The 26987-nt window shown below is 43.7% G+C and overlaps 1 protein-coding gene and 1 long non-coding RNA gene across 2 annotated transcripts in view; one reads left to right on the forward strand and one right to left on the reverse strand.

The window, feature by feature from the left end:
* The window catches only part of SLX4IP (SLX4 interacting protein), a 197214-nt gene that overhangs the window by 17670 nt on the left and 152557 nt on the right, over window positions 1-26987 (reverse strand). Inside the window, 2 exon segments of the mRNA XM_073792660.1 lie at window positions 16211-16299; window positions 20835-20912. Coding sequence (XP_073648761.1) covers window positions 16211-16299; window positions 20835-20912 — 167 coding nt within the window.
* On the forward strand, window positions 13487-17093 carry LOC141276522 (uncharacterized). Its single transcript, XR_012326217.1, has 3 exons — window positions 13487-13930; window positions 15985-16070; window positions 16193-17093. It is a non-coding gene; the product is annotated as an uncharacterized lncRNA (long non-coding RNA).

Here is a 26987-nt window from a genome sequence, read left to right on the forward strand (position 1 = left end):
CAGGCAGCCGTGTGACTGTGGGCCTGACCTTCCGGAGAGACCTGGTGGCACAGTGGTCTGTACCCTGATTAGCCTCAGAATTCTTACATTTTCTCTATTGACAAAAATGCAAAATATGGCTTTTGCAATACTCAAGACAGTGTCAAGAGTTAAGCCTTTCAATACGGGTACTTTGAAAACTGGAGTTTGTAATCTTGGTTACTAAAAAACTGGGAGGTTTTTTTTTTTTTCCTTAAACTGACAGCACTAACATGGTTTTAGATAACTCTTAGGTAATCTATCTATCTATCCTTATATATTCCCATGGAAGCTTCATAAGGAAGCAATTATAAAACGTAAAAACCTCCCAACCATCACCAACATTGACCCATTTCTTACTTTTGGAAAGTTGTTTCCTTTTTGTTAGCATGTAGATCATTCAGAAAAGGTGGTAACTTCTTTTATTTTCTGGTACGTTTCTAAGTACCCTTCTCCAGCCAATTCCACAGTAAAATGTTGCTGCTACAAGGAATGGTGTTGGTAAGGTACCAGTAGGTCCTAGCTTTAGACCTACACTGGAATTAAGAATGACAGCCCCAGAGAGCCTGGTAGGCGGCAGCCAGCAGTGTGATGCCCGGGTGTCCCACAGAGTGATGCCATGAGCTTCGTACAATCACTGCCCTGAGCCACTAAGTACCAGCCTTTAGCTCTCACTAACTCTGCCTATGGTTCAGACCTGGACCAATGTCACTCAGGGTCATGTCCAGTTATGACCCAAGTCAGTTTGAAGAGTCAGTGAATAGAATACAATAGGTTTTATTGGATTATACTGCATTTTGATGCTTGTCCCTTTTCTTTTCCCTAAGACTTACTAGATGACTAAAAAGGACTAGTTTAAAAGTTAAATGACAGAGAAAGAGATTGAGATTTATGTGTGAAACACTTCTAAACATGCCCTATAAGTACAGTAGATCTCCCCCTTACAACCACACCCTGTAAGTGCTGTATTTTCAGAGCTGAACAATTAACATAAGGAGCATGAGTCAGGCTTTGAACAACTCTGTGGGAACCAGAAAGCCTTTTGCTATTAGGAATGATGTAAATTCCCCAAGGCTGGAAGAAGTCCACAATGGAGGCAGACAGGGTCATAAATAACAACAATGGATACTGCACAGACCACATAACATATGATGCTGTGATAGTGACACTCTTTGCATCTCATATTCATTCAACCGCTGCCTTTATTTATTTATTTATATATTTTTTAAGCTTAGAGAGCACTCTGCATTTCCTATGGGAACTTCAAAAACATCTCTAAAAAACAAAGGACAATCGACTCTCCTCCCGAAGTCCTCTGACAACAAACAATGGGGGAAATGTCCTTGGAAGAAAACAACAACAGAAAGAGTGACAGTGTGACAGAAGGAAATGTCCAGCTCAAAACGTACAAAACCTGTGACTTCGTGTTTAAAAAAAAAAAAAAAGAAAGAAGGAAAGAAAAGAAAAAGAACAAAGAAAAAGGTGAGGCAGAGCCTCCCGCTTCCAAATTAAAACCACATTTGGCAATTTGTTGAAGGAGGCATATTTACATTTGTATGAAGACTGGGTGGGCAGGGGAGAAAGGAGATTAGACTCCTTCAGCCCTTGAACTGTCAGATCTCATTAGAAATCTCTCACTCTTACATTTTAGGGTTAATTCACTCCCCTTTGTCACTAAATCGCAGCCTCCGGTGCCCCCCAAACAAGTATTCCAGAGGAAGCAGCTACCACCTCGGAGCAGGACTTCCCAAGGGACTTGTCCTGATTACTAATGGCTTCTCACATCTGGCATCAAAATGCAACCCTGGCTTATACAGAAGCAAAAGTCTTAAGGCTGAGGTGGCAAGTGCCTCCAGGGCTTACCCGGATGACACTGCTGCTTTTCCGATTCTGTGTGACTAACGACCCTGACATCTTCTGCAAAGAGTACAGACAAACCCAACATATTCAAGAAGGCTATGGGCAGGCCATCCAAAGTCCAGAGTGAGCACTGCACGGGGACTCAGGATTTAAGAAACGGGTTAACCAAGAGGACTGCTATGGGTCAGCATCAATCATCAACGATTCTTCACAACCTGGACTCTAGCTCTGAGTCTAGCTAAGGAAGAAAATGCTGCAACTATCTTTCCCTGGTCACCTCTCCCCCCATTTATTTATTTACCTTTGGTAATACTTTTGGTTTTGGTTTTAAAAATGGCCACCTGTAGGGACTTCCCTGGTGGCACAGTGGTTAAGAATCCACCTGCCAATGTAGGGGACAAGGGTTTGATCCCTGACCCGGGAAGATCCCACATGCCGTGAAGCAACTAAGCCCGGGCACCACAACTACTGAGCCTGAGCTCTAGAGCCCGTGAGCCACAAATACTGAAGCCCACGCGCCTAGAGCCCGTGCTCCACAAGAGAAGCCACTGCAATGAGAAGTCTGCGCACCACAACGAAGCGTAGCCTCCGCTCGCCGCAACTAGAGAAAGCCCGCATGCAGCAACGAAGACCCAACACAGCAAAAAATAAATAAATGAAATAAATAAATTAAAAATAAAATAAAATAAAAACGTCCACCTGTAAAGGTGTGTCTATATACAGTTCCAGGGAGCAACCAAACCGAAGTGGAGCAAGGCCACCGGCCCCAGAAGTCTAATTAGGGAGATACCCTCCTCAGCAGCTTGAGCAGCCCAGGCAGGCACCCAGAGCAAGGGGTCAGGCCCGCCTCCATTCCTGGGGATGCTCTGGAAACCAGTGGATGCACCGCACGTCAAGGACAGACAAAGCCCATGCGCCCCAGCACAGGTCCAATGGGAAGGCAGAGCAGGTGAGTGTCTAAGGGTGATGGGGGTGGGTATTACCCCCAATGCTGTCTGGTCTGACCTGGGAAACATATTTTAAATTCCTGGACAGAAAGGACTACAAAGAGAATACCCACCAGAATGAGCTGGGTTGAAATGTAGTTAGAAATACTAGTGGATGTTCAAGTTACAAAGCAAGTTGCAATTGTGGATAAATCAAGGATTCATTCACTCCACAGTGACTTACTGAGTACTACTTCTGAACAGAACACTGTTGGATTAATGAGGGATGGGGAGTGAAGGTGGCCTAAAAAAGACATTAAAAATACCCGCTCTTAAGTTTCTATCCTCCTCAAGGAGTCCATAAAACATACCCAGGCCTCCCAAAGGCTAGTGGGAAGATTAGCTGTTATCAGAGGCACAGAGGGATTTTCAAAAATATTGATTCTTGGGACCCATCCCTGGAAGTTCTGAGTCACAAGATCTGGGGTGGGGCTAGGAGATCTATATTTAGGCTCCCAGGTGATTCAAGGACTACTGATGTGCATGAAACAAAGCTCAAGAGAGCAGAGCAGCAGGTACACAGATGTAAACTGGCACGCCAAGGCAGCATCGGGCAGAGAGCGGCCCAGGTATGCAGCATCAAAATCACCTGGGGAGGGCTTCCCTGGTGGCGCAGTGGTTGAGAGTCTGCCTGCCGATGCAGGGGACACGGGTTCGTGCCCCGGTCCGGGAAGATCCCACATGCCGCGGAGCGGCTGCACCCATGTGCCACGGCCGCTGAGCCTGCGCGTCCGGAGGCTGTGCTCCGCAATGGGAGAGGCCACGTCAGTGAGAGGCCCGCGTACCGCAAAAAAAAAAAAAAAAGAAAAAAAAAATCACCTGCGGAGCTTGTTCAAAAATGTCCAGGATTCTACCCCAGAATCTACTGCATTTGGGTTTCGGGGCTGAGAGGGTGGTGGGATCAGGGCACGCACATTTTAGCAAGTTCCCAAGTGATTCTGATACCCGGCAGAGTTAAACTTCTGTTCTCAGGGGCACGGAATTGAAAACCAAGCAGAGTCATCCAATCAGGCACCACTGAACTCTGCACCAAGCATTGTCTGAGGTCCTTGCAGAGACGGACATGGACCCTCAGAAAATGTTCTTCCTCTCATGGAGTCTCCATCCCAGTGGGGAAGACAACAAACAAAAAACCATACAATGTCAGGTGGTGATGATGTTATGAGGAGAAATGAACCTCTAAAGGGTTGCTGGGGTGCAGTTTTACATACAGTGGTCAGGGAAGGCTATGGGAGGTAACAAGGTAAGCTCTACCCACAGACCTGAGTGGAGGATGGGCTGCACAAGCACCTGAAAAGAGCATTTCAAACCTGGGGAGGGGTCAGGGAGCAGGTAAGAGGTGCGTGCGTGCGTGTGTGTGTGTGTGTGTGTGTGTGTGTGTGTGTTGATGATGGTAAGGCCATTGGAAGGTTCCAAGAAGAAAAGTGACTTGGTATTTTAAATGGATCACCTTGGGTATAACAGAGGGACAAGGGTGGAAGCAGGGAGACCAGTGATGAGGATACTGCAATGGTCCATTCAAGGATGGTGGGTCTTGGAGGAGGCAGGTGGTGGTGAGAAGTAGTTTGACTGGAAATACAATTTGAAGGGAGACCCAACAGAATAAGCTGATGGCTTGGATATAGAGAGTGAGCGGAAGAAAAAAGTCGAGGATAACTCCATGATCCGTGCTTTAAACAACCGGATGAAGGAAGTCACCCTTTACCAATACAGGAAGTACTGGGGGCGGGGGCGGCCTTGGGGAAGTTAAACCGAGAAATGCATTTTAGGTATGTAAGCTTTAAGAGCTGTCCTGGATGAAGAATGGAGATGCTGAGCAGGTGGCTAAGCTACAGCTTCTAGGAAGAGTTCTGTCTGCAGACACAAAGCTGGGAAGTCCACAGAGACGGTATTTAAAGGCATCTGTCTGGACGAGCTCCAGTGGGAGTGCGTTTGGATGAGAAAAAAGAAGTTGAGAAGACGAGGATTCAGGAAGGAAGACTAAAAGGGAATCGTTAGTGAGGAAAGAGAAGAGTCAACATAACATGGTGTCCCTGGAGGCAAGAGGAGAAATGGCTTCGTTAAAAGTGACAACCGTGTCAAAAGCTGCTGAGCCTTCAGGAGTGAAAACTGACCAGTGGAAGGTGACTTGACGAAAGCTATTTTTGGTGAAGCGCTGGGACCCAAGCATACCTGGAATGTGTCCAAGAGTGAAGTGGAGGCAGAGTGGAGCCCAGCACTCTCCAGTGGAGATATGACCTGTGCTGTACAGGTGACTTTAAATCTTCCAGGGACCCATGAAAAAGTAATAGGGAACTGGTGACATTAGACTTCAATAATGCATTATTCAACTCCAAATGTTACCTTTACAATGCGTGATCCATATACAATTATTGAGAGAGTTTATATTTTCGTACTGCCTTTGAAGTCTGGGGTGGATTCTACACTTCTAGTATATCATTTCTGACCGGCCACACTTCAAATGCTTAATAGCCAGATGTGGCCAGTGGCCACAGTACTGGCCAGCATGGGTGCGGACAATGCTTTTGGAGAGTTCTGCAGTAAAGGGGGAGCAGAGAAACTGGGTGGTAGCTGGACTGGGCACGGTGGGTAATGGAGGGTGAGTCTGGGATGACTCTGCAACAGGCATATTTGGTGGGATGTGATCAGCCACCATGTGTCAACCTGCAACTGAGTTCCAGGCACTGTTTCAGAAGCTTTGCATGTATTCACCAATGACACCCTCAAAACAACTTGGGGAGGCAGGGAGTTTTCTTATTACCGCGCCGCATTCGTGGACAAGCAGCACGAATGCAATCCCACTGCTCATCGGACAGCATGGCTTCTTGGGAACATGTTGCTGCCAGTCCCCTGGCACCTGGCTGCAGGCCCCCAGGATATCAGTATCAGTCCAGGGTGGATAGATCCTGGGGGCCATGATGTCAGCTGACCCTGTGTGGGCACCAGTGTCACAGCTCAGGCCAGCTACTGCCTGCCGCAGCCTGGTGCACTGGCCCCCCTTACAGCCCTGGGTGGAAGGTATGGCAGAAGTTATCCCGCCAAACTCTTGTTTCCAGGATTGTAGAACATTCTGCCAGATATGAAGGCAGTAACGGGAGAAGGGGAAAAAAAAAGATCCTCAGTGCTGTTAAGATTTTTCTCACAGAAGCACTTAATGCAGTAACATGGTACTCTCAGTCTTTATCTTTTGAGAGTTGGATCTATTTTCTCATGGTTATATACATGAGTTTCTTCTGATTCTGTTTTGTTTACTCCAAATGAAAACAGCTAATAACCCAACCAGGATATTTTAAAAGTAATCCATAGAATATTAAAATACATAGCCGTTAAATCACATTCATAATGTGACTGTATCTGAATTCCTTGTGATCACATCTGCTCAGAACGACACACCCAGAACTGATCACATCACGTTAGCGCTCCTGGGATGCAAGGTGGAGCACAGAGGTGAGGGGACAGAGGCCAAGGAATAGCACCACTTGGTGGCTTGTCCCAGAGCCAGTTCCTTAAGCCCCTCATAGTTGGTTCATGATTGTTTGGGGAAGTTAAATGCAGCAAGAGGTATGAAACACACTTTGGAAACTGGAAAGCATTGAGCACGTTTTCTTGACATTGTTGTGAAAGAAAATCTGACACCTGCGCAGACCACATGGGTTTATAAGAAGGCGAAGGATGCTTTGCATCTGTAGGAAACTTACATGATTAAATTCTTTCCCCACATCTCACTGGGGCCTCACTGAGTATTTGGCAGACAGGTAGTGTCCCTATTTGACAGAACGAGACCCAGGAGATTAAGTGTCTAAGGCCACACATTTAGCTGGGGGCAGGATTGAGTCGAGAAGGCCTGGCCCTGGTGCAGCACTCTCCCCACTGTGCCCAGGGGGTCAATTTGCCATCTTGGTTAGAGATGGAGATGGAGGAAGAGTACAGAACACTGAGCCCAAAGTCCGTGGGTCCAGCTTCCCTAGGTCATTATCTCACTGTGGCATCTAGACAAGCCCCTTATCTTCTCTGAACATCAGTTTCCTCATCTATTTTTAAAAATGGGGGGGAGGTGATAATAGCTATATAGTGGGCCCTCACCCATCTCCTGGAAACAATACACAGATTTTCTTTTAGGGAGTCATGTCCCCACTGTCCATCCAAAGTCCATGCCTTTCAGGAGGACTCATCTCCAAGCCTGACTCCAGAAGTGGGCCTGTGACCCAGGCCAGGCGAATCGGAGTTCAGAATTCATGAGCCTCATAGAGATGCATGGGCTACAGTGGCCCAGGAAGGGGCCTGCTCTCTTTTCCCATGAACCTGCAGCCACCAGGACCAACCACCACATGGAGGCTGACCATGAAGCCAAACAGTGGAAGGCAATGCCAACAGATGGTGAGAAACAGTCCTGATGGAAGTCTCTGTCCTCTGATCTCTGGGCTTTTGAGGCACATGAGCCAAAAACCTCCCTTTTCTTCCTAAGCCATTTAAAGCTGGCCTTCCTGTCCCTTGAAAACTAAAAGGTTCAAGACTGACACCATCTCTTCTCAGGTTTGTTGCACTTAACAAGTTATTGTATGTGACAACACTCGGCAAAACTAAAAGCCTTTTGCAAACTATAAAAGCAGCACAAAGATAATATATTATCAGCTTATTTGGGGGAGGGGCAAATACTAATATTAAAGTAAAAAACTGGAACTACTTTCAGTTCTTCATGACCTTGTAATAATAAGGCAGAAAGAAAAGTTTTCCTCCTAGTTCAGTGTGATGCCTGATGACTTCCAGGAGTGTCAGCATGGTGAAATGTGACCTGACACAAAAGGAGCTGCTCACAGAAAAGCAGCCCAAGTAGAGCCTGAAATACGACAGTGACCACAGTCTTAGACGGTGACGCAACCTGGTCATGCAGAAACCACACGTCTTAAAATGAAGAGGTCTCTCTTTCCCAAATTTGACTTCTAAGATTTTCTTAAATTATTTGATATTTAATAAGTGAAGGAAGTGAAAAGGACAAAACAGATGGGACAGAGTAGTCACGAACAATTAAAAGAAAGTATAGAAACATACATGTGTGCATTGGCTCAAAGGAACCAAAGCAAAAAGAGGTACAAGAAAAGGAAAGTGGTATCTCAAGAATCCCACCGTGGCCTGAAGGCGTTTTCTCTGCAGGTGATAACGATGGAGGACGTCTGTACTGAGATGCCGCAGACAAAGCACTCGGTATAGGGACCAGTCCTCATGAGACACCCACCAGGCAGACATGACCTCCCCTATCACAGAGATGAGGAAAGTGACACCCAAGAGGCCATGCCATCTGCCCAATTCCCAAGGGACAAGCTTTGCGCTTCACTAGGGTCCTCTGGCCCACAGGCCCTCCATCTCTCTGCCCTCCCATGAAAGGACAAGTCTCTAAGGGGAAGAGGAGCACAGCCTTGCTGATGATGCTGCCACTTGGGTTAGCAGCAGATACCCTAAGATACCCTAGTGTTTTTTTTTTTTTTTTTTTTTTTTTTTTTTTTTTTTTGCGGTATGCGGGCCTCTCACTGTTGTGGCCTCTCCCGTTGAGGAGCACAGGCTCCGGACGTGCAGGCTCAGCGGCCATGGCCCACGGGCCCAGCCGCTCCGCGGCATGTGGGATCTTCCCGGACCGGGACACTAACCCGTGTCCCCTGCATCGGCAGGCGGACTCTCAACCACTGCGCCACCAGGGAAGCCCCCCTAGTGTGTTTTTTAAAAATAATTTTTTTTAAGTTTTCATTCCTTCTGAATTGATGACTGTGAAACTATCTTGTGCAGATCTAGGGAAGTACCAATAAAATAGTTGAAAAGAATGTTAACCTGAAAATGAAATCAGTGAAAAAAAAAATCAAGGAAGTGATTTTGCAGGAAGTACACATTTCATAGGGATTTTCCAGTGTACACTTACCTAACCCTCGAGAACCTAAAAATAAATCCTAAACAGCCTTGGGCCCCACAGTTGAGTCTCTGGTGCCACACAACTGTGAGAAAACTTGGGTGCTTGAAAGAATTTGTAGGTTTGGGACCAGTGCTTCTTAAGAAGGGAGAGCACTCACTGACCACTCTGAGAATTGAAGAGAGCTATTTCACTCTGGCCAGAAAAACATAAAAATACATACCACTCTTTAAAAAAATTTCAGATAATTCATGAATCATAGGTTAATAATGCCCAGTTTAAAAGCTGAAGGGAAATAGCTGTGAAAAATAGAGAGAAACTTAATGGCAATTACCCCAGGCAGAACTACCCCAACCCTTGGAGGTCTCCTTATTCAAAAATACCTTCCCTCAGAGGCCTGTGGTTGAAAAACGCCAACACCCACAGGAAGGTTGCCAGCCCATCGTTCGTGGTGGTGATATTTTCCCTGACATCTCCCATGGCCGAGCTTGTGGGTCTGGACAGGATGGGAGAGGAGAGAGGTGGGTAAATGTGCAGGGCAGCCAGGCAGGTGGCAGGACTGGCCAGGGAGGGCCCACTGTGGCCCTGGTTGCCGGTGGGAAGAGGCGTGAGAGTCAGAGCAAAGACACCACAGATGACTGTCTGATTTCACAATTCTGCTCAGAACTGGCCCTCTGCCCAGGGATGCAGAAGGAACAGCTCTTCCCATCTCCCTCAGACACAGACAGGGAGACCCCCTTTCCAAGTCTCCAATCTCATGATAGTGACAGACTTCTGTGGACTCGTCTGGGAACCTCGCCCCATTTATGGCATTGCTTCCTTGGGAAAATGAACACCGAATTCTAAATCATCTGTGTACTAGTGAACTTTCCCAACATAATCCCCTTGCACGTCGACTCCGTCTGTGCTATCGCCGTGGGTGTTCTCATGGCCGTGTGGCTTTTAGGAAGTTGGCCTGAGAGATCTGCTGGTTCCCAGCTCCTCTGTACCTCAGAGCAGTGACTGGGTCCTTCCTCCAAAGCAATGTCTCACTGGGAGTATAACGGCAGCTACTGGAAATGAAAGGCGTTTTAACCGGTGGTCTCTACTCTACCTCCTCCTCCCCTGGATGGTGGTTAACAGAGCTCCCGCAGGAGGTCTTGAGTTTATGCTCTTGTTGTACCCCTTTGTCCGTCACTGACTTGCTGCCAAAATGGGGCTTTGTCACTTAACTCTTTGGTACTTCAGTTTTCATAGTTGCAAAATGAAGCTGGGTTGGCAAATGGAGATGAAAAATGAGAGTGTTGAGCTTCTTGAGAAAATCACATGTGCAAGTATTTTTCTCATTTCTGGCACAGGGGGTAAGGTGTTTAGCTATCTGCTACTCTGGTTTAATGGCATTTAAATTAACTCCTCTTTGGGGAAGAATGGGAATGATGGTGATAATAACAATTAATATTGCATTGGCCCTTTAGAGTTTACACTTTTGTATTGATCATCTCACTTGATCCTTGGGAAGGCTTGCATGGCAGGCATCACTTTTACTTCTGCTTAGTAAGTCTGGGGATGGATGCTCCAAGAAGCCAAATGACTTGTCCAAGGTCATCAAGTGAGTGAGGGGAGAGAAAGTGGTCAAAGTCAAGTCTTGTAATTTCACTTGATTCCTTTTTCACTTGTTCTATTCCCTGCCATGTTTTGCTTAATTCAATCGATTATCTAAGTAGTCATCAAAGGGAGATTATAGGCTTCTCACAGGAAAGGCACATTATGGGGAAAAGGCACAAAGGATTAGAGGCCCCAGATACATCCTATTCTAACTTACCCTATCTAACTATTCTAACCGAGATACGCCCTACCCTAACTTATCTATTCTACCTGTTCTAACTCAGCAAAGGGCAGGTTCCTTTGGAGGGCTGGAGATGGGGGCCAGGAGACATCTTGTTCACAAGTACTGCTGGCTAATCGTTTGGGAGAATTTTATTATTAGGAAGGGAGAACAAAACCTCAGTTTACTGTAACATACAAGCAAAGGATAGTTGATCTTAAAAGAAAATGATTGCCCCTGAGAAAAAATTTTCTTATGATCTCTGTCATTGTCTAGAAAAACTATTCTAGACAGGCCAGACCAACCAAGAGCATCTTCATCGCCCGAGGCTCCTGCCCTGAAGCATTTTCGTTAGCATCATCCACCTGCCAGTCCACACAAGGGAAGGGCAGGCAGGTGATGGATGCCGCTATAGTTCCCATCCTTATCCAGCCCAACTACAGGCCTGGCTGAGGACACAGACACCTACCACACAGCAAAAACGTCACATAATTGAAAAGTAAATGATAAACTCACTGAAAGTTATTTTCCTTACTACGTAAGAAGTTTTTATATAGTAAGGAGTTTGTGAAATACAAAAATACCAATAAAAAAACTGACATAAACAGACAATTCACAAATGAGTGGGTCCTAGTTAAAATAAATACAGACCAAACTTAGTTATCAAGTATGAACTACACAGGAGTACAGACTAGATCATTAACAGAGGTTATCTTTGGGTTGGGAGTCGTGGGTAAATTTTAGTTTCTAAAATCTTTTCTACAATGAACATGTACAATTTTGGTAAGCAGTTATTAAGTAAAAAACTAAGTTCAGAACACTGTGGGAAATGCAAAATATGGAAATGACCTCTTCCCACTCAAGGAAATTTGCCTAGTGCTACAGGAATCTCTTGTTAATGGCTTCCATGTAATTTATCACTAGCATTGTTTAGGAAATACAATAAGATAAGAAGAATGGATTCTTAAAGTCTACGATACAGTAAGAAAAACCTAGAAAAATCATCCACTACTTATTTAATTCTTTTGGTACAAAAAAAAGAGTTCCTCTCTTGAATGATCTGTTTTAAACTTACACAGAAGTTTCCTCAAGGAAGCTAAATAATTCTGTCATCAGGGTACAGAAGTTAGTGCACAGTCAAATTGTTGTTTATTTCTTCTAGTCTAAAAACTTAAGGACTGAAATGTTTCCTTATAATTTCTATTTATCTTTCCTAAGATTAAACTATAACTCTCCCCTGAAATTTTTTTTTTTCAATCACAATTTTTAAAGCTGTGAGTAAAATGCTCTTTTGTGCAAAATCATTTTGTGGTTTTTATTTAGCTACATTTTCATCTGCTTTCTCTGATAGAAATTCAGTGTGAGAAAGTATTTTTGAGATAATCTGATACCCTCCCCCTTGACTGAGAGGAGGGCTAATAAGGCCCACAGAGGTTCAGTTACGCACAGCTGAGAAATATGACAGCCGAGCTAAAAATAACCGAGGCTAGGGCAGTTTATTGCTTCTTCAGACTCATTTGCATTTCAGTTTTATACTCGTAAACTAGAAGGAGGATTCTCTAACATTAAACAGTAGCTTGACTTAAGAGAAGTGTTCAGTTTAGTGCTGAAATATTGTCTCTTGTCAGGGCGTGCCAGCAATCCTTCCACTCTAGGCGAGGGCCTGGCGCTTTCTGAAGAATCTTAACAGCTGTTTTCACAGCTTGGCCACAAATCAAATGAAGGTGAGGCAGAGCTTCTGAATATCTTAACGTACACATCCACTTTTCTGCAGCTCTAGTGCTAAATGCCATTTTTAATTTCCCAAACAATCACAGACTTTTACAGCTTAGGTTTAAAAGAAAGTAACTTAGAATTTTGGACTTCCCTTCCCGAACTGTAGAGAGCAGCTGAATGAACCATTAAAGTGCAGAACGGGTACGTCTTTAAGAAAAAAGGAGGCTCTATTAAAATTACAACTTTTAGGTCACCTGGGTCACCTTCAGTACCCTTGATCTGCCAGACTGTAAGCTCCTTGAGGGCAAGAGCACTGTTTTTCTTTTTCTTTGTTTCCCCAGTGCCTACCAGAGCTCCTGGCACACAGCCAGTACTCAGGAAACTATGTTAAAATGTGATGGTGAGAGCAGATGGGAAGGTCTCCAGAGACTAGGAGCCGCTGTAACCAGTGTTCTACGAGACAGCAGCTTTGTGCTGACTCTGAAATGTCCCAGATATATACAGAGTTCTGTGATTATTTACACAATAAAGTTATTACTTTGGAAAGTAAAGCTATGACTTCGGTTATGTTCGTTATTTCTTTAATAAAGGAATGATAAAATGATAAACAATTTTAAATTTCCCAAAGCCCCCCTGGGCTTTACATCTAAAGAAGAAAGCAGTCTTTACATGGGGACCTGGGTTTGTAAACACGAAAGAAAACATTTGCTGGAATGGGATACACTGAGCACCATACAAAGTTACTTTCTGCTCTTAGTATTTCTAGGGAAAAGAAGGTGAAGGGAAAAACAAAGCTATGAAACTAAAGGTAAAATCTTGCAAAAAGGTTTCCCAGCTCCATTTCTAGCAATAGGTCCCAAACTTAGGCTATAAGGGCTTCAAGATTTCTTATGAGAAACTGTAGTAAGAAAAATACAATGACTCATCTCGTAATAATGCCCTTTCTTCCCAAAGTACACATCATGATCCCCACATCCCTGGCACGTGGGCACTCAGGGCAGAGCTATTGCAACAACACGGAGCACCTCCCCACATGGAGTCCCTCGTGCACTGGGGTATGCGTGTGACAGACCTCCGTGCACGAGGGACTCCATGCGGGGAGTCCCTCGTGCATGGGCGTGTGTGTGTGACAGACCTCCGTGGTGCTGGGGGGCAGCACTGACTGCACTCGTTCTGCCCCCAAAGGAGGGGGATTACTCCCTCTGGGCCGCCTGATCAGGAACAGTGGTTCTTTTGTGCTGCCACCTTTAGGAACCTGGGAGCTGAGTGCATCTGGCTTCCCTGTGTCCAGGAGGAGCAGCTCTGAAGAGGCACTCGCAGATTTCCTACCTGACTATTATTTAGACACTGAGGATCGAGGAAAGGAAAGGAAAGGAAAGGGAAAAAGGCAGGAGAAAAGGCATCTCTACTCAAGGCAACAGCACGAGTTAAAGGCTCCCTGGCTGCTGCCCAGGTACTGACTCACCGCCATCACTTCCGTGGCTGGGGAAGAGGGAGTTCAGTAAACAGTTATAGGAAAAACAATTGACATTTATACCAAAGAAGTACCTCTGATACAGCTGCTCAGGAAGCCCGTTCCCCAGGCCTCGCTCAGTCAGACATTCCTGGAGAGTAACTACTAAGAGAAAATGAGACGGATCCGGCCTTGTGGTGAGTATCAGTGTAAACTGATAAAAGAATTCGAAGCTTTAAGAAATGTAAGGAAGTTCAAGGGATACTCAGAGGAGAGCCAGACCTCACTGGCTTTGAGCATCTGAGAGAGAGTAAGAATAACGGGAGTAACTTTGCCTTCTCTCTGGCAGAAGGCAATTCTGGGAGGGAAGGATTGTTTATTGATCCTTAAGTAGCTGAGACTGGAGGGATCTGCAGACATCAAATATCAATGAGGACAGAGTCCAAGGCACTTGTAATGGAAGGACTGTGGCCTTGGCTGGACGGGCCATTTGTGGGAGAGAGGGCCCTCTGCTTGACCTGGGTATGTTATCGGTTCTGGGGGAAGGAGCTTGAGGAAGCGGTGGACAGGCCTGTGAGGAGGGGCGCTGTACAGGCAGGCTGGCCATGCAGAGGGGTGCACGGAGCCTGTGCCTGGGATGGAGCCATCTGGCAGTGCCAGGCGTTAGCTGACTTGTATACGTGTGGCTGGGAAAGCGTGTATGTGAAGGATGGTCAGAGGTGGGGAAAAAGGAAGCTCAAGAGACAGAGACTGACTACATCTAAAGAGAAGCACTCCAAACAGTGAAAGATCCTCATGATGTAAATGGCACTTTTCTCATAAGCTAACATGGTTAAGTCTGACACTGTTATCCCTGGATATCAGAACATTTTGAATATGAGAACACGGAACTGGCTCACGCAAAAGGCTCAGACCAGTCAACTTTTCAGAATGACAATTCTTAACATTTAGGATGTCCTCCAGATTATAAGATTTATATGACAGCAGCTATAGGAAACTTACATCTGTATAAATACCAGTGCCCCTAAGGAGGATAATATTTCATTTGTATGGAGATATTTTAACTCACCCTTAATAATTTAAAATATTACATATTAATATAACATACCATACAAGATCTAATTTCTTCTGTATTCCATGTGAAAACAGTAGTACTTTGTGGTACAATTAATTGTTGTTTTCTCAAACCACAAATCAATTTCTTCATTGGTCTGAGAATCAGTTAAGCTATATTACATTATAGCTGTTTGCCAACAGCATTACGACTTTAGTATTTATTAATTTACTAAGATAACTCAACATCCTACAAATACTTCACAAATAAACTTTCAATACTTTTCACCAGGTTTGCCCCATTTATTTCACTTAATGTGTATACTTAGCATTTAATTGATAGATGAAATACAGGTCCCACTGGCTTTTCTGAAGGGCTCATCTGCTACAGATGAAGGTATCTAAATTTAAATCTGCATTCTCTGCTCTTTACTTTTGCTGGGTCTCTGTTCACCCTTTTAGTCTCTAAAACACTTTTCTTATGTATTTATTTAAGATAAGATAAGAAGCTGGTTTTAGACCATGTGGGCCAAATTTCAAATGGATTAAAAAATAATAAACATAAGGGATAATCTAATATCCCTATAAATTATTTTAGAAGCATAATAATCATGTCATACTTCATGCCCACGTTTAACGTCTACTAGATTTTTTTCCCTCTTTGTTAAAGTTTCAAGTCACAAGTCCAAGTCCAAAAATATGAAAAAAAAATTGGTACAGAGGTAAGTTCTGATAGATTGAGCTGTGACTGCAGCAAGATACACACACGCACACACACACACGCATGCACACACACACCAAGGAGACTCTCAAACGTATATGCTAAGCTTAAAAGACAAAGCTGTAAACTATAACATTAGGAGTGAATTTTCAGTATCCATTTGTCTGCATAGAGAACTCCAGCGAAACAGAAATAGGACTGATGGAGCTCAAAACTTAGCACGAGAAAAGAGAGAGAAAACAAACCCTATCAGCTAAGAAATAACACACTGGGGAAAAGTACTGGTTCTCATGAAAATGTCAGTGATTCACCATGGAATAAAATTCAAAAGCCACTGACCCCAATGAAAGCTTCTAGTGGAAACGTGGATTTTGCTTCATTTCATTTAAAGAATGCTTTATATTTCATTTAAATACTATCATAAGCATTTTCACAGTTTTTGTGATATGTTTTCTCATTTTTGTATTGCTATGGAAGAGATACTACTGATCATGCTAAATTTTCAAGGCGTCTTCAAGAAAAGAAGCAGCACATCAATTAATCAATATTATCATGCAAAACAGGTAAGACTTTTTGGTCCCTTAAAACATGCACTGAGGGCTCAAGAGCTGAATGAGAATAGACGACAATCTCTTTTCTATTTTTCATAATAACTCATCATTTAAGCAGATTTATTTGCTTACAGAATTTTTTTCATACGTACCAACTCTTCACTCTGACTTGCCAAAAGATCGTGACTGAATGCAAGCTGACTTACGCAGACCACAAATCTGTCGGGAAATACCCGGAGTTCTGTACAAAATGAAGGAAATCACATTACTAAAGGTATCAAAAGACTAAACACAGAAATGCTTGGTCCCAGACTTCTGAGTTACAGCAATAAGCGTGTATGTATCAGACACGTGTCTTCTCCCCTCCCCTCATTTCAGTGTTTGTCATCAATACTGCGGGACAAGCACAAAGCTCTAGGGATGGCCAAGGAGGCTGCAGATTGGTCCACCTGAGCCCCTGGGCCATCATATCACATGAAACCCCCAGGCAGGGCCTTTACAGCTTTCCCTCTGTGTCAGTTTGCTGTTTTCTGTTCAGAACTCACATTTAGGAAATAGGGTCAACATTAACTAATGAGTGTTCTGACGTACACGGGAAGATGACGAAAATCTGAAAACGTGACTCGACAATGTTCTTACTAGTTTACTTATCCTCTCCTCGGTCACCTGGTCTTGGAGAGGTTCTCCTACAACTGATCTGAACCAGGCTATGAAAACAGCAGTGTCACTGATCAGGAATTAATGATCAAACTTAAGGAAATGGTTAAATGTGCAATAGTAGAGTTGATACAACAATACCACAGTTGCAGTGATCCATTATTACAACTTCTTAAAGCAAAACCACTGACTTCTGGGTGGGGAAGACTGAATGAATCACAGAACCAGACTTCTCAACACTCAACGAAAGGACTATAAAGTGGTAAATGCTACTACCTGTGTGCCTCCTTCTCCATCTGTCTATCCATCTCTCCATTCATTCATGCAGCCTCCACCTATCTTTGGAGGGATGCTTAGCTGATGTTAACAGTGTACATTCTGGGGGGTGGGGGTGGGAGGGTCTTCTCTCCCCTGCTTTTACTTGGTTGTATTGCCTGAATATTTTTTATAATACGTATCATATTTATAACAGAAATAAAGCCATCTTTTTCTAAAAGAGAAAATCTTCCTCTTAGATGTGACCAATTTTTATTATGAGTCATGAAAGTGAAGCCTTTTACATACATTGCACATTTCCAACAACGGATGGCAACGGAGAGCACTGAGGTAGTGACGCAAGCCAAGCGTGAAGGTGTCAGTTACACAGACACAAAACTTCTGTACAGTTAACGCCTCACACCACTCGGGGAGGTTAAATGATACCAAAAGGCCTAGCAAGCTGATGTTCCGGGATCTGCTCTCTGCTCACCGGGACCTCTGTTGTCTCCTTGTGGGGGTCACTCTTCTCTATTCCAATTCATTCTACTCAGGGCAAGTGGGGTAGCAGTTCCAACAAGAGCTCCGCTTACCCTGCTCAGAACCCCACCCTGGCTCCTCACCATGCGACCTGCAAACATTCAGTCTCCGCGACTGGGGCCTAACCTGCTATTCTGATCTGACTCCCTCTGGTCCTTCTCAGGCAGAAACCCCCATTTCAGGGGGTCCAGTGTGTTTAAACTTTGACCCACATGGGTGCTATATCTGGCTAGGTGGCTAGGGTGGACATTGAAAAGGCAGAAAAACAAAGTTAACATAGCAGTTAGTATTTATTCACTAATTCTTCCAATATCTTATTGAGATAAAAGGTAAACAGTCCACTTCCTGCTTTATGGAAGGGGAAACTGAGACTCAGAATTCATTATTTGCACCCCTGCCCCCCAATATCACAATCTTGAAACATAGTTCACTAGTGGATCTGAACTAGAATTCAAAATGATCAGTTCTATCAAATGATTCCTCTCGAAAATAAGAACGCTAGGGCTTCCCTGGTGGTGCAGTGGTTAAGAATCCGCCTGCCAATGCAGGGGACACGGGTTCGAGCCCCGGCCCGGGAAGATCCCACATGCTGAGGAGCAACTAAGCCCGTGAGCCACAACTACTGAGACTGCACTCTAGAGCCCACGAGCCACAGCCACTGAAGCCCGTGCTCCTAGAGCCCGTGCTCTGCAACAAGAGAGACCACTGCAATGAGAAGCTGGCGCACCACAACGAAGAGTAGACCCCACTCGCCACAACTAGAGAAAGCCCACGCACAGCAACAAAGACCCAATGCAGCCAAAAATAAATAAATTTTAAAAAAAGAAAAGAAAAGAAGAACGCTAGAATGGCAGATTTTAAACAATTTGGTGCCAGGTATTATATAAATAGAAGGCCACTTATGTACCCTTTCACTCTGCTTAGGTTATAACTGAGATTTATATTATGTCAATATTTAAATAAAGTAAAGATTTAAGCAATGGCAGTCCCTACTAGGAAGGGTAGCTAGGCTGTATTTTAACAGATACAAAGTTAACTGGTTTATTTTACTAAGAGAACTGAACAGAGTGGAAGGCCCCACTGTGAGAGTAACATAGTCAACCGACACTTAAAGTTAAGAAAGTGCAGGAGGGTTCCCTTTTCACCATACCCTTTCCAGAATTTACTGTTTCTAGATTTTTTGATAATGGCCATTCTGACTGGTGTGAGGTGATACCTTATTGTAGTTTTGATTTGCATTTCTCTAATAATTAGTGATGTTGAGCATCTTTTCATGTGCCTCTTGGCCATCTGTATGTCTTCTTTGGTGAAATGTCTGTTTAGGTCTTCCTCCCATTTTTTAATTGCATTGTTTGTTTTTTTGATATTGAGCTCCATGAGCTGTTTGCATTTTTTTGGAGATTAATCTGTTGTCTGTTGTTTTGTTTGCAAATATTTTCTCCCATTCTGAGGGTTGTCTTTTTGTCTTGTTTATGGTTTCCTTTGCTGTGCAGAAGCTTTGAAGTTTCAGTAGGTCCCATTTGTTTATTTTTGTTTTCATTTTCATTACTCTAGGAGGTGGGTCAAAAAAGATCTTGCTGTGGTTTATGTCAAAGAGTGTTTTTCCTATGTTTTCCCCTAAGAGTTTTATAGTGTCTGGTCTTACATTTAGGTCTTTAATCCACTTGGAGTTTATTTTTGTGTATGGTGTTATGCAGTGTCCTAATTTCATTCTTTTACATGTACCTGTCCAGTTTTCCCAGCACCACTTATTGAAGAGGCTGACTTTTCTCCATTGTATATTCTTGCTTCCTTTGTCGTAAATTAGGTGATGATATGTGCATGGGTGCATGGGTTTATCTCTGGGCATTCTATTCTGTACCACTGATCTATATTTCTATTTTTGTGCCAGTACCATACTGTCTTGATTACTGTAGCTTTGTAGTACAGTTTGAGGTGAAAAGTGAACCCTCCTGCACTGTTGGTGGAAATGTAAATTGATACAACCACTATGGAGAACAGTATGGAGGTTCCTTAAAAAACTAAAAATAGAACTATCATATGACCCAGGAATCCCACTACTGGGCATATACCCTGAGAAAACCATAATTCAAAAAAAGAGACATGTACCACAGTGTTCACTGCAGCACTACTTACAATAGCCAGGACGTGGAAGCAACCTAAATGTCCATCGACAGATGAATGGATAAAGAAGATGTGGCACATATATACAATGGAATATTACCATTAAAAAGAAATGAAATTGAGTTATTTGTAGTGAGGTGGATGGACCTACAGTCTGTCATACGGAGTGAAGTTAAGTCAGAAAGAGAAAAACAAATACCGTATGCTAACGCATATATATGGGATCTAAAAAAAAAAAAAAGGCACTGATGAAGCTAGTGGCAGGGCAGGAATAAAGATGATGCAGACATGGAGAATGGACCTGAGGACATGGAGGGGGATGGGTAGAGGGGGAAGCTGGGGCAAAGCGAGAGTAACATCGACATATATACACTACCAAATGTAAAATAGTCAGCTAGTGGGAAGCAGCAGCACAGCACAGGGAGATCAGCTCAGTGCTTTGCGATGACCTAGAGGGGTGGGATAGGGAGGGTGGGAGGGAGGCTCAAGGGGGAGGGAATACGGGGACATATGTACGCATATTGCTGATTCACTTTGTTGTACAAAAGAAACTAACACAGTACTGTGAAGCAATTATACTCCAATAAAGATGCATTTAAAAAAAAAAAAGAAAGTGCCCGTAACTGCAGATTCCAAGAGCAAACCTCCACACAGTTACATTTTAAAGTCCCTGTTTCATGTCTTATGTACTAAAATCATCCAAGGAAGCTGAGCTAGATTTTCTTTCCGGTCGTTAGCATCTGACTCTGTTGTTGTTGGCTGGACACGTCTGAAATCATTTCCTCAGTGGACGTCTTGACTTGGGGAAATGGGGGCCAGGGTGGGGGGAAAGCAGGCCTCATCACACACCTAGGAAAGCATTTTCTTGTGCACGTGCTTGCTCTGTGCTCCTGGGCCTTGGTGTGCACCGACAATGGTGAAGTGAGTCACAGTTTAACTGCCTGTCCAGTCACTCTGGAAGCTCAAGGAAAGTGCTGAGATGCAGCAGGAAAGGAAAGTAGAGTGTGGCACCACTCACTGCGCTCAGGCAGGCAGTAAACAGTGCAAGATGAAACACAAATAATCACAAGTGCTTGCAAATACTAAGTTTCATGAAGGCTATGAGGCAACTAGGAATCTTCATTCCTTAGTTTTCACCCCTTCTCTAAGGACACGTTAATTGTGCACAATGCCTGACGACCCAAGAAATTGGCTTCTCACCTGCATTCTGTGAGCCCCCGAGGCAGCGGAGACGTATCCCTCTCTTGAGGAAATAGGCTGTGATTTGAAAGCCATAACCTGTAAAGTGAATATCATATGATATCACTCATATGTGGAATCTAATTTAAAAAATGATACAAATGAACGTATTTACAAAAGAGAAACAGACTCACAGATTTCTAAAACAAACCCATGGTTACCAAAGGGGAAATGTGGAGGGGGAGGGATAAATTAGGAGCTTGGGATTAACATACACACACTACTATACATAAAATAGATAACCAACAAGGACCTACTATACAGCACAGGGAACTCTACTCAATACTCTTTAATGACCTGTATGGGGAAAGAATTTGAAAAAGAATGAATATGTGTATATGTGTAACTGAATCACTTTGCTGTACACCTGAAACTAAAACAACTTTGTAAATCAAGTATACCCCATTAAAACAAACAAACAAACAAAAACCTGTAAAGTGAAAGAAGACAGCATTAGATAATAAGCTTGTTTGTGACTGAATCCCACGGGCCTAGCCCAGTGCCTGCCATCCAGTGAGCATTCAATGATTACCTAGTGAGCAAAAGATGAAAAGAATCCGTAGAGGGCCTCTCTTAGAGGAAGGGGTGAACAGTGTACGCTTAGCTCTTCCAGGAGGCCCGGCCACGGCACCTGGAATAGCCTCCAGTCCCTGAAGCAGCTCAGTTACTTTATCTGTAAATTGGAATAAATGAGGTCTGACCAAACAGGCCTAACAACCAGTCCCTCCAGGTTGGAGGATTAATTCAGGCTGAGCTGGTGCACCAATCTTGGCCACCTTCTGATGCTCATTACTTATCAGCTCACAGAAAGAAGAGTTTAATACCTATTTGAAGAAGGGTGTATTTCGCCTGTAAATAAGTTATTCTAATTCAAGTACAGTAAAGCCTTTATATAGGATGAGATGAAAAGAAATATGACATGAACCTCCCCCCCAACCCACGAAAAGAGAAGAGGCAGAAAGAAAACTCTCCAATCCACCAGAATGGCCAAACTGAAAAAGGCCAAGAGCGCCAAGTGTTGGCAATAATGTGGGCAAATGGGAATTCTCATGCACTGCTGGTGGAAGTATGAAATGGTACAGCTTCTTTCAGCATCTAAAGTTGAACTTAAGCATAAACACACAGAACGTTAATAGCACTTTTCACAATAGTCCCAAACTGGAAGCAATGCAAATACCCATCAAAAGTACAATTTTTTTTTTTTTTGAGGTACGCGGGCCTCTCACTGGTGTGTCCTCTCCCGCTGTGGAGCACAGGCCCAGTGGCCATGGCTCACGGGCCCAGCCGCTCCGCGGCATGTGGGATCCTCCCAGTCCGGGGCACAAACCCGTGTCCCCTGCATCGGCAGGTGGACTCTCAACCACTGCGCCACCAGGGAAGCCCAAAAGTAGAATTTTTAATTGAAAAAAAGGGAGGAGGTAATAGTCACACAGTGCAATCCTACTCTGCCCCTAAAAGTGAATAAGCTACAACTAGAGGCAATATCAGAACTGAATCTCACAAACATGATGTTAAATGAAAGAAGCCTGGTCCAAAGGAATGCATTCCATCTGTGATGATGGAGACATTACCATTCACCTTACAGGGTGGCAATGGAATTGCAGGTGGCTCACAGGAAGTACCAGCATAGTTCCTTCCTTCCTTCCAGCCCCCCTCCAGGTATAGACTACTCTCTTGATGACGCTCCTGAAATCAAGTAAAAACGTCCGGTTAACACAGTCCAGTACTTGGTGGAAGAATCAGAAGTGAAAGGCCCACCAAAGATTGGTGAGGGTTCCCAGGTTCTAAAACAACCTCAGAAAATTGCTAACTCTTAAAGACAGTATTTTATTTATGAAATTGGAAGGTCCAGGAGTTAAAAAGAGGTGGTCTCCAGGCCCACTGGATTCTCCAAAGACTATCATTATGATTGTTTTGACATAACTTGTACATAAAGAACACAATTAAAGTTTCCAGTTTTACATTCAAGTATCCTTCTGTCACCCTCGTAGAAAGATCCAGAACATCAGTGACCACAGACTTGATGTTCTGTCTCCACAAGCTATGGCTCTGACAGCACAACTGCTTCAGTCACGGGGATTTTGAAATAACAGTGACATCTATGATGGGATAATCTCCAGATTTACTGAGATGAAATATATTTTTTCCTAACATACTTAAAGTGGATTGCACTTTGGTCATGTGGCTTTCTTCTGCTTAAAGTGTCAAACAAAATATGCACACCACTGGCATTATTCTGAGTGCTTTAAAACAAATACTTCAGCCCTTAGGTCACCGAGAGAGTGGAAGTGACATCCACATCTGTTTATTTGTCCTACTGCTGGGGGAGGGGGATGGTAAGAGAGGAGTCCTTAACAATTTGGGATTTACAAACACACAAAGAAAGGTGATTTTCAAAGTAATGATTTATCATGTGAGTCTTCCAAAGGACTGACAACAACAACAAAAATGCAATATCGAAGTCATTCTGCCTTTGCTGGTGGATCACACTTAATGCTTATAGTTCCAGGTGATCAAGAGTCAGATGGCATGCTCAAATTTTCAAAACTCTTTTCCCTGTACAAAATCTCCAGCGATAAAGTGTTATCAGTAGGAAGGCACTAAATCTGAAGTCGACTAGGAAAGCTCGAGCTCAGGAAGCCTGGTATCTGGAGATACCACTTGAGTAATAACTAAATCCTGCTTGGTCAGCTGTCTCAGTAGGACACCTTCCCCTATAGAAAAATAAAGCAGTATAAGTCAAATTCTGACTGTTTTACTACTGACATTACTAGGAGAAATGAGTTTATTGAAATGCTTCCTCTTCTGTCCCCCACCCTCCTGGACAGGATTATGTTAAAGGCAATCATTCCTCAGCTGGCGTCTTGTTATGGTTTTAGTGGAAAACCCTGTCGAATGGCACCTATAAGAGAAATGGTAAGTTTACCATGGAAAAGAGATTTGCACCTGCTTAGTTCAAATTCTACTGGCTGTAGGAAACCTTATTGTTTAAAGAGAAACTTGAAGAGAGAGAAAACACAAGAAGTATTTGTGTCAGTTCTTACGGCAAACTAATTTTGATATGTAAACGAAGAAACTCACTGCTGTTGAAATATACTGAACTGAAATGCTTAGGGAGCTGTACTTCATTTATCCATAGATAATAGGCAGTGATAAAGAGTACATTATCTTTGCTCTTTAATGAAACTGGCTTCACAGACTTGAGCAGGCTACTGAGATACTGTATTATCCAGGGTTAATGTAAAGCTCCACTACTCTTGAAAGCTAAATAGCAGCTTGGCAAAGAATCCAGGAGGCCTTCTGTTTCCCCTTCTTGGGCACCAGCTTGCAACGCTGATGTTCTAAATGCCCGGAACCAGGGGCAGGGCCAGCGGGGGAAGAAGCAAAATGGAAATCATAAAGTGATATTCATCTGAAAACTACATGACAATGGTATTCCAAGATCCAGAGGCACTTATAAATCACACTTAAGGATGCCTGTTTTCTTTGAGCTACTTACTGTGGGCCTCCTTAATTTGAAAAAACTGTCTGTAGCCACAGAAAGAGATTGGGGTTAGAGAGAGGACTGCTTTGTAGTGGAAGCACCTTTCCACCAGGAGTCTTCAGGTATGTCTACTTCTAGAAATAATATATTTCTGCGTTGCTTAATGTCATGAGACATCCAGTACCAGCAGGAGGCCATCGTCTCCCATGGCCCCCAAGCAGCCCCAAAAGTCTCCCATCCCTGTGCCTCCCGCACTCCGTACTTTATAAAGAGCTGCTGCACTTCCGGCTACCTTTCTACAGACAACCTTGCAATGAAGCCCCAGATGATGACTTATTACCACATGTACTTCCTTCTGTTCTTCACCAAAGAACATTAAGTATCCAAGAAAAAAAGGAGGCAGGGGTCGTAATATTTGTGAGAGAAAGAAAGGTGGTCCATGTTTTAAGGATAGAGTTCTGCTACTATTTCATTTAACATTCTGCCTAAAATAAACTGTTCCAAATGGCTTTATTAGAAATTCAGAGATTTCATGAATAGAAAGGGAAAAACAAACAAAAAAAATCAAGTATGAGTTGAACAAATTCCATCCTGGCTTAGCCAGGCAATAGATTAGTTTTAAGTAGTACTGTGCTCCAATGAGTAATACTTTTGAAGGGAGTGGTCGTTTATTTGGGTTGTTACATTTCACAGTCCCAAGACACTAAGAGCAAATATCCAACATGGAGTTTTTACTGTAAAACTATCCAGCTTCTCTTGTTTTCCAGGGGATTCCTGGCCAACATGACTTGAGCTTCCCCAAGACTGCCAAGGGGAAGCTGTGGTCCAGTGCACCATGGTGGGAAGCCCTCTCCCATGGCGACTAGGAGACCAGTTCATGGGGAGCCTGGGAAACTGCCTTGGGTCAGCCTGCTGAGCCCCTGGACAGCCGGGCAGGTAAGCACCCTTCACAGTGGGCTCCGCCCACCACTTCATGGCTCCCCTCCAGCGAAGCCTCCTCCCAAACCACAGGGCAGCCTCAGCAAGACATACTGTGTCCCACAACACTTCTCTCCCAGAGGTGACGGCTTCCTTAGTATCCTCACGCACAAGCATGAAAAATTTCCAACACCCAGAAAAGAGGAAAAACAGTGCCATGAACACCCCAAAGCCCGCCATCTATACTCAGTAATGGTTAATATTGTATCATATTTCATATACCCACTTGCTATACCATTTCAGAGTAGACATCATGACGTTTTACTCCTAAATATGCAAGCACAGACTCCCAGACAATGACATTCTCCTATATCACAAAATACTATGATCATAACTGACATGACATTATTGCTCAAATAGACAGTCCATGTTCAAATTCTCAAAATGCCCCCAAAATGTGTATCACTGACTTTCCTCCTGAACTAGAATCCAACCAGAGGTCATGCATTGCATCTGGTTATGTTTCTTACACCTAGAATAATAAAATAACCTCTTCCTTTTTTCCATAACTCTGACCTTTTAAAGAGATCAGGCTAGTTTTTCTGGAGAATGACCCCCATTCAGGATTTGAACTTTAAAGAAAAAATCTCAGTTGCCTAAATACAAATTTTCAAACTGCATGCTATTTTATTTATTTATTTATTTATTTATTTTGCGGTACGCGGGCCTCTCACCACCGCGGCCCCTCCCGTTGCGGAGCACAGGCTCCGGACGCACAGGCCCAGCGGCCATGGCCCACGGGCCCAGCCGCTCCAAGGCATGTGGGATCCTCCCGGACCCGGGCACGAACCCGTGTCCCCTGCATTGGCAGGTGGACTCTCAACCACTGCGCCACCAGGGAAGCCCCTGCATGCTATTTTAGAATGCCAGTCATTTATTAATTTTGATGGTTTCTTTAGCTGCTGCAGGAAATTGCAGGTTCAGACTAAAGCTATAATTACAATTCCAAGTCTGAAACACACACGACTTGAAGATTCAGTCCTAAAGTTGATTTTGAAGAAACCAAACCTTAAATTTATAGATACTTCAATTTTCAGCAAAGGTAAGCTTACCTAAGCAGGTGTGATAGTGGTCTCATATTGGTCTACATTTGTTTTAAGAAAGGGGACTTGGTGGCAATCAGATGACTGTGGGCTGAACTAGAAGCAGCTCCATACTGTGCACCAGTTCAGACTTGTGACTCTTTCCAGTCTGAGGTCTTGAGTCAGTGCTCATTCACTAGCTGAAGACTTGGGTGAGATTTAATAAGACAGTAGGAAGGAAGGGTCTCATACCTATCAAGTACTGACAATGTCTTGGTGCTAGACTAGGCCAGGAACACATAATATATTTAAAAGATGGGTAACGTGTGTGTTTTAAAGCTATTTAGTTCAGGAGAAATGAAGTTATAACTCATGGCTTCTGAAACTGTGCCTATTCGGAAAGTCATACCAGTCCTTATCAGACAGTCAAGGGTAGAGAAATCATAAGCTTGATGCCATCTCTTGAAACATAAAGGAAAAACTAAGTATGAGACACCGTCTTTGAAAAGCCTTTATGGAGCCCTTTGAAACATTTTGTAGGTCTAAGTGCGACCTTCACCATTGCTGATGTCGGTGGGGTTGTAGAGAAAAACTGTTCTGTGGGAACCAAAAAACAAGTGTCCTGTCCTA

Source organism: Tursiops truncatus, chromosome 15 (genome assembly GCF_011762595.2).
Source record: "Tursiops truncatus isolate mTurTru1 chromosome 15, mTurTru1.mat.Y, whole genome shotgun sequence".
Lineage (NCBI taxonomy): Eukaryota > Metazoa > Chordata > Mammalia > Artiodactyla > Delphinidae > Tursiops > Tursiops truncatus.